General features: G+C 38.1%; 3 protein-coding genes across 3 annotated transcripts; all 3 read right to left on the bottom strand.

Moving 5' to 3' along the window:
- Positions 1 to 292: 292 nt before the first annotated feature.
- LOC116126994 lies at positions 293 to 3,047 on the bottom strand. The gene is made up of 2 exons (XM_031412659.1): positions 2,545 to 3,047; positions 293 to 2,052 (listed from the first exon to the last, which is right to left on the bottom strand). The coding sequence occupies exons 1-2, from the start codon at positions 2,990 to 2,992 to the stop codon at positions 293 to 295; spliced, it is 2,208 nt and encodes a 735-aa protein (XP_031268519.1). The 5' UTR covers positions 2,993 to 3,047.
- Positions 3,048 to 3,607: 560 nt separating this feature from the next.
- On the bottom strand, positions 3,608 to 4,018 carry LOC116126993 (non-specific lipid-transfer protein A-like). The gene has a single exon (XM_031412658.1). The coding sequence runs from the start codon at positions 4,016 to 4,018 to the stop codon at positions 3,608 to 3,610; it is 411 nt and encodes a 136-aa protein (XP_031268518.1).
- Positions 4,019 to 5,009: 991 nt separating this feature from the next.
- On the bottom strand, positions 5,010 to 7,921 carry LOC116126992. The gene is made up of 2 exons (XM_031412657.1): positions 7,474 to 7,921; positions 5,010 to 6,981 (listed from the first exon to the last, which is right to left on the bottom strand). The coding sequence occupies exons 1-2, from the start codon at positions 7,919 to 7,921 to the stop codon at positions 5,222 to 5,224; spliced, it is 2,208 nt and encodes a 735-aa protein (XP_031268517.1). The 3' UTR covers positions 5,010 to 5,221.
- Between the last annotated feature and the right edge of the window lie 38 nt (positions 7,922 to 7,959).

Raw genomic sequence — 7,959 nt, 5'->3', positions numbered from 1 at the left:
ACACCAATGCAATGTGGATTTCACAAGTCACAAGAAGTATACCAAGCAATAGTTATAACTTCAATTCTCAGACCCAGTGATTAAAAATACCAAAAACATTTGCGTATCAAATCCTAAATCTGATCATTTACAGTAAGTGACTTACATCAAAGTCCGCAAAAATGGTTGCATTTCACCAAACGCATGAAGATTTGATCACCACTATGATGAGCTAATTTGAGGTCTAGTGTCGAAAGATTTCGCTACAGCTACGAAATATCTACAATACGAGTTTTCGTATGGATCAACTGATCTAGGTCTCTATCAGAAACCTTACCTTCCTGGGAGATCTTTTATCTTCTTCCTCGAGTTGCTTCGACTTTTTAAGACATGATTTTAGGTTGGATTCTGGAGAGGTAAGTAGCCTCTTGTATCCTCTCTTATCATCAAAAGGGTCAAGCCAAAATTTCACATTTTGTTTAGCAAATATATTCTTCTTCCTCTTTGCATATTGGTATGCAGCTACCGCATCAAGTTGGTTTAAGAATCCCACCCGAGCAGAACCAGTATAAGAGTAGACCTTTGTACTCAAAGGGTCAACTCTCCCGAATGGACTAAACTTTCTGACCAGTTCCTCCTTGGATGGCAGATTATAATCCTTTGGAAATTTCATGTGCAAAGTTTTAGAAAGAACAGTAGTACTTTGTACCTCTGAGAGCTTTCCCTGTTTCAACTTCCATGCTAAATCAGAGTTAACCGGTTGTGAGAGCTTATTATCCTCCTTAAATCTGTCGCCAAAAGACATGTTAACACTTAACTCTCTATTGGTATGCGGCATCTTCAGTTCATCAGCAGTGGTTCCCACAGTTACATCACCAACCTCATCATTATAAGTACGATTCCCAATTATATAATCAGACACTGATTCAGCAGCAGAAAATTCCAGCATGTTCTCCGTAGCATCATGAGGGCAGGATATGCGAGTGCCATCATCTTTCAGAATGGCTTCACTTTCTTGAGGCCTCTGTATATCAGCAGAACAAGAGGGGGCACCACTATTGTACAGGGTATTAAAATTTCCATCCAGTTTCTGATCCATACAGATTTCAGCAGTGTCACTACAATGAGATGTGTGCTTTACAAGGGAAAAGCTGAGCATATTTTCAATCAAGTTCATCAAGCTACCATTGCATATATATGTAGAACTTTGAGCTGCAGCAGAGGAGAGGTTTTGAGGTTTTAACATCGCTTGGGATCCAGAAAAGAATGCATCAAATAATTCTGCCTTGCATCCAGTTATATTTCTTCGAAGATAATCATAAGCCACATTAGCAGAGAAAGGCATAGTGTTGAAAAGTTTTAAAAAATCAGAAAAACCTTTCCTTGAAATGAAAACATCAGAAAGAACAGCACAACGTTCTTTTCTACTTCTCCAAAGATTAGCATCAACTCCATTGATTGAGAAAGACAATGTCTTCTGCAATTTTAAAGGAGGTTCAGAAACGGGATATTGATCCAGCTGCCTCTTTAAACCCAGACAGTTGACAGGACTTTTCATACAAGGTATAACAGGAAGAGCAGTCTTTTGATTTTCTCCGTAAATGGTGACAGCCAACTGAGACGTGATATAGCCAGGATTACAAAATTGAGCTTCACCCCTTTCAAGAGGAAAGCATGCCTCAGAAATGGTCTCACAGATATTCTGGAATGATAAATTTCGGAAGCTATAAAAACTCCTCTTTAAATTACTCAGACATTCCCCATCTAAACAAAATGGATCCAGAGCTAGAATGTGCAGTTTGACCAGCATCCCTTGAACTGATTGAGTTTTCTGTTGTTCAGGTTGAGTCATTGAACTGATATCAAGCTGATCTTCATCCCAACGCCTTAGAGATTTTGTTTGCAAAAGATTACCCATGTTGTTTACTTTTATAAAGTAATCAGGCAAATTCTTTTCTACATCCTTGCAGAATACCAGACAATCCTCCCCTGTTTTTGAAGTATCCAGTTCCCCGGCAACTGAATTTGTCTTCTCAACCGAAACTTGGCCTGGTTGCACTCTGGAATGAACATCTGAATAAAATTCCAAGCAGAAAGAACTTCACTTTAGTAAAATAATAAATGCCGAGGGGTGCAACATTACATGAGAGACGATCAGAGAACCGGATAAATCAGACAAAGAAAGGCCTTATTCATTGTTAATCATCAATTAAGAACAGAAATTCCACAGGTGAAGTGAGAACATATTATTCTTTTCATCAAATACCCTATGAGTTAAATTGATTTACTCAATTATACCACTAATTAGAATTCAAGGCTTAAGGTCTTAAATTTCAAATTTTAAATGCACAAAGCTTCTTTTCTCAAATAAACCAAGAAAATTATATCCTGTCAAACACTCACTTATCTTTTGAAAATCAAATCCCATCTTCTATCTCCAGCATCTAATTAACAGCATTTATCATTAGCATAAAGAAGATTATAACTTATATTCAAAAGATTTTTCGACGTTCAAATCAAAAACCAAATAATAATAAAAAATAAAAAGGTCAAAAAATCACATACTTGATTTAACCAAATAATGCCTAAAAGCAGTAGTTTGTGCAAACACTTTGACTGCACAAACAAAATCGCCATCTTGAACCCTAGGCCAAACTGCAAAACTCCGAACGAAACCCAGAATTTTTTTAGGCTGAAACAAAGTCCAGGGACTAGAACATTTATTTTCTTTCAATTGGAGCGGCAATGTCAAGCTCCGTGCCATTTTTTGGCCCAAGAACTTCAAGGCAAGATCGATTAAGGTGTTGTTCTTACAATTCTTGATATGGGTTGTGAAGTTTTGTTCAAAAGAAGATATTTCTGATTCAAGAAAGTAACGGGGCTTTAGGCAACCGAAGAAAGAAACTAAAACGCCAAGAGGGTTTGTTGAGAGAACGAGACCTGGCCACCAGTGGCGAGGGTACACTACTCTTACCCACACTAAATCTCCTCTTGTAAAATTCTCCATCTCCATTTGCAATGGAGATTAATTTGTTTACAAAATATACAAGAATTTGAGGTTGTTATTTGATTTATATTGTAATTTAAAATGATTTGCCAACAGTCTGGTGTGAATTTAACAATGGCGCCCCCCACTCAAGCCTTGCCGCCTTCTGCAAGGGAAAATACCATCCCAGATCCTGAGGTTTAAGAAAGTAACCTACTCGGCCAAAATGATTTTGAGAGTGATATGATAATAATGTCAGCGGGGAAAATCATTTATTTTTGTTTTTTTAATTTTTTAAATTACAAAAATCTAATTAATAACTGGGTTTTACAAAAAGATACTAGAAAATAAAAGATTTGTTTATTTCAATACATATTATGTATAAAAATTAAAATAACAACAAAAACAAAGGTGATTTGTTATTTAATAAAATGGAATTCCGTTATTCACCTAAAATTAATGCAAATCTCAATGATAATTTATGAAAACCTTCTAAGGAACACTGCCCAACAAATCAAACCAAAATTTAATTAGCATGCATATTAACGAAAAAAAGAAGTTAAAATGACGTTAAATATGTAAGAGAATATTATGTTATATCGTAGAATGTTAGAATTATGCAGAATGCAAATGCACAGAAGCTCACGTGCTACAATCGACGTCCTTGGTGATGGGAACGCCGATCTGAACGCCACAAGCTTGTGGAAGTTGGCTGGCCTTGTCCGACTTGAGGCTGGCATAGTGACCGGCAGCCTCTTTCATACACTCACAGGCTGCTCGTCTATCACCGATGGTTGGAGTCATTGCTTTCAGATTCATGACACCGTCGCAGCAGACCGGTGAGGGGCCTGGTCCGCCAGTGAGAAACTCCAAGCAGTGAGCGAGAGCTGAGTCAACTTGTCCGCAACTTATGGCCCGGCCAGGCTCCACCGTCAAGAGAAGCACAGTTAGCACCTTTACCAGAATCCGACCGTTGCCCACGTCTCCCCTTATCTCTCCCTCCAGCTGTCGCCCTCTACGGCAATTTTGCCGCCGTGGCCGCCGCCATAACATGCGCAGACTTGGAGGCTACAAGTCCTCGGCCACGGAAATGGTGGAATTGTCTACAAAGTCCGTTATAAACGGACTGACAAGATATTTGCTTTGAAAGTTGTCCACGGCGAGAGCGACTCCACCCTCCACTGCCAAGTCTTCCGCGAAATGGAAATCCTCCACCGTACCGACTCTCCTTTCGTCGTCCAGTGCCACGGCGTGTTCGAAAAACCGTCAGGGGATATTGCCATGGTGATGGAGTACATGGACGTCGGCACTCTCAAAACATTACTGCAAAAAAAGGGGACTTTCTCTGAACAAAAACTCGCATGCATGGTTTCTCGCACTCACTGTATAAAAACCAAAATAACGGACGGCCGGAACGTGGACGCCCCAAACTTAAGGGATGGGCATCCATTCCTAATGGACGTCCGTCCAAACTTAAAGGACGACCGTTCCCAAATTTTTTTTTTTTTTTCATATATGGGTTAAGGATGAATGTCCATAATGGATAGACAGCCGTCCTTAATGTTTAACAAATTTGTTTAATTGTATCTTATTCAGGGATAGACATCTTTTAAATAGGGACGTCCGTCTCTTATATATGGATCCCGTCCATATAATATGGACGGGCATCCATGTGAGTGAACGACCGTCCAAACTAAAAAAAATTGTTAAAAAAATTAGAAGCATGTTACACATAAGCTGGTACACAATTTCGGTGCAAGTTTTTCGGTGTAGCTTTATTGTTTACTATATACTGTAATGTGATACAGTAAAACTGATAATCTAACACGGTACTTATTTGGACTAGTGAATTTGAGAAAAGCAGCTTGACGACACCTCCATTTGGATTTGAGCGAATAGTATTTTCTTAGAAAAAAAAATATATATTTTAGATTTTTATCAAACTAATTTTCGTGTTAACTTAAACACCAATGAAATGTGGATTTCACAAGTCACAAGAAGTATACCAAGCAATAGTTATAACTTCAATTCTCAGACCCAGTGACTTAAAATACCAAAAACATTTGCGTATCAAATCCTAAATCTGATCATTTACAGTTAGTGACTTACATCAAAGTCCGCAAAAATGGTTGCATTTCACCAAACGCATGAAGATTTGATCACCACTATGATGAGCTAATTTGAGGTCTAGTGTCGAAAGATTTCGCTACAGCTACGAAATATCTACAATACGAGTTTTCGTATGGATCAACTGATCTAGGTCTCTATCAGAAACCTTACCTTCCTGGGAGATCTTTTATCTTCTTCCTCGAGTTGCTTCGACTTTTTAAGACATGATTTTAGGTTGGATTCTGGAGAGGTAAGTAGCCTCTTGTATCCTCTCTTATCATCAAAAGGGTCAAGCCAAAATTTCACATTTTGTTTAGCAAATATATTCTTCTTCCTCTTTGCATATTGGTATGCAGCTACCGCATCAAGTTGGTTTAAGAATCCCACCCGAGCAGAACCAGTATAAGAGTAGACCTTTGTACTCAAAGGGTCAACTCTCCCGAATGGACTAAACTTTCTGACCAGTTCCTCCTTGGATGGCAGATTATAATCCTTTGGAAATTTTATGTGCAAAGTTTTAGAAAGAACAGTAGTACTTTGTACCTCAGAGAGCTTTCCCTGTTTCAACTTCAATGCTAAATCAGAGTTAACCGGTTGTGAGAGCTTATTATCCTCCTTAAATCTGTCTCCAAAAGACATGTTAACACTTAACTCTCTATTGGTATGCGGCATCTTCAGTTCATCAGCAGTGGTTCCCACAGTTACATCACCAACCTCATCATTATAAGTACGATTCCCAATTATATAATCAGACACTGATTCAGCAGCAGAAAATTCCAGCATGTTCTCTGTAGCATCATGAGGGCAGGATATGCGAGTGCCATCATCTTTCAGAATGGCTTCACTTGCTTGAGCTCTCTGTATATCAGCAGAACAAGGGGGGGCACCACTATTGTATAGGGTATTAAAATTTCCATCCAGTTTCTGAACCATACAGATTTCAGCAGTGTCACTACAATGACATGTGTGCTTTACAAGGGAAAAGCTGAGTATATTTTCAATCAAGTTCATCAAGCTACCATTGCATATATATGTAGAACTTTGAGCTGCAGCAGAAGAGAGGTTTTGAGGTTTTAACATCACTTGGGATCCAGAAAAGAATGCATCAAATAATTCTGCCTTGCATCCAGTTATATTTCTTCGAAGATAATCATAAGCCACATTAGCAGAGAAAGGCATAGTGTTGAAAAGTTTTAAAAGATCAGAAAAACCTTTCCTTGAAATGAAAACATCAGAAAGAACAGCACAACGTTCTTTTCTACTTCTCCAAAGATTAGCATCAACTCCATTGATTGAGAAAGACAATGTCTTCTGCAATTTTAAAGGAGGTTCAGAAACGGGATATTGATCCAGCTGCCTCTTTAAACCCAGACAGTTGACAGGACTTTTCATACAAGGTATAACAGGAAGAGCAGTCTTTTGATTTTCTCCGTAAATGGTGACAGCCAACTGAGACGTGATATAGCCAGGATTACAAAATTGAGCTTCACCCCTTTCAAGAGGAAAGCATGCCTCAGAAATGGTCTCACAGATATTCTGGAATGATAAATTTCGGAAGCTATAAAAACTCCTCTTTAAATTACTCAGACATTCCCCATCTAAACAAAATGGATCCAGAGCTAGAATGTGCAGTTTGACCAGCATCCCTTGAACTGATTGAGTTTTCTGTTGTTCAGGTTGAGTCATTGAACTGATATCAAGCTGATCTTCATCCCAACGCCTTAGAGATTTTGTTTGCAAAAGATTACCCATGTTGTTTACTTTTATAAAGTAATCAGGCAAATTCTTTTCTACATCCTTGCAGAATACCAGACAATCCTCCCCTGTTTTTGAAGTATCCAGTTCCCCGGCAACTGAATTTGTCTTCTCAACCGAAACTTGGCCTGGTTGCACTCTGGAATGAACATCTGAATAAAATTCCAAGCAGAAAGAACTTCACTTTAGTAAAATAATAAATGCCGAGGGGTGCAACATTACATGAGAGACGATCAGAGAACCGGATAAATCAGACAAAGAAAGGCCTTATTCATTGTTAATCATCAATTAAGAACAGAAATTCCACAGGTGAAGTGAGAACATATTATTCTTTTCATCAAATACCCTATGAGTTAAATTGATTTACTCAATTATACCACTAATTAGAATTCAAGGCTTAAGGTCTTAAATTTCAAATTTTAAATGCACAAAGCTTCTTTTCTCAAATAAACCAAGAAAATTATATCCTGTCAAACACTCACTTATCTTTTGAAAATCAAATCCCATCTTCTATCTCCAGCATCTAATTAACAGCATTTATCATTAGCATAAAGAAGATTATAACTTATATTCAAAAGATTTTTCGACGTTCAAATCAAAAACCAAATAATAATAAAAAATAAAAAGGTCAAAAAATCACATACTTGATTTAACCAAATAATGCCTAAAAGCAGTAGTTTGTGCAAACACTTTGACTGCACAAACAAAATCGCCATCTTGAACCCTAGGCCAAACTGCAAAACTCCGAACGAAACCCAGAATTTTTTTAGGCTGAAACAAAGTCCAGGGACTAGAACATTTATTTTCTTTCAATTGGAGCGGCAATGTCAAGCTCCGTGCCATTTTTTGGCCCAAGAACTTCAAGGCAAGATCGATTAAGGTGTTGTTCTTACAATTCTTGATATGGGTTGTGAAGTTTTGTTCAAAAGAAGATATTTCTGATTCAAGAAAGTAACGGGGCTTTAGGCAACCGAAGAAAGAAACTAAAACGCCAAGAGGGTTTGTTGAGAGAACGAGACCTGGCCACCAGTGGCGAGGGTACACTACTCTCACCCACACTAAATCTCCTCTTGTAAAATTCTCCATCTCCATTTGCAATGGAGATTAATTTGTTTACAAAATATACAAGA

Source organism: Pistacia vera, unplaced genomic scaffold, assembly GCF_008641045.1.
Source record: "Pistacia vera cultivar Batoury unplaced genomic scaffold, PisVer_v2 Contig188, whole genome shotgun sequence".
Lineage (NCBI taxonomy): Eukaryota > Viridiplantae > Streptophyta > Magnoliopsida > Sapindales > Anacardiaceae > Pistacia > Pistacia vera.
Note: the sequence above shows the minus strand (reverse complement) of the source record. Positions and strands in the feature narration are given on the sequence as shown.

What these genes read in the sequence shown, in the direction of transcription:
- LOC116126994 (XM_031412659.1), bottom strand. Translation starts at nt 2,992, where the DNA reads ATGGAGATGGAGAATTTTACAAGAGGAGATTTAGTGTGGGTAAGAGTA. An exon ending in GCATTATTTGGTTAAATCAA is followed by an intron (nt 2,053 to 2,544) that starts GTATGTGATTTT and finishes AATTTTATTCAG; the next exon opens with ATGTTCATTCCAGAGTGCAA.
- LOC116126993 (XM_031412658.1), bottom strand. Translation starts at nt 4,018, where the DNA reads ATGTTATGGCGGCGGCCACGGCGGCAAAATTGCCGTAGAGGGCGACAG.
- LOC116126992 (XM_031412657.1), bottom strand. Translation starts at nt 7,921, where the DNA reads ATGGAGATGGAGAATTTTACAAGAGGAGATTTAGTGTGGGTGAGAGTA. An exon ending in GCATTATTTGGTTAAATCAA is followed by an intron (nt 6,982 to 7,473) that starts GTATGTGATTTT and finishes AATTTTATTCAG; the next exon opens with ATGTTCATTCCAGAGTGCAA.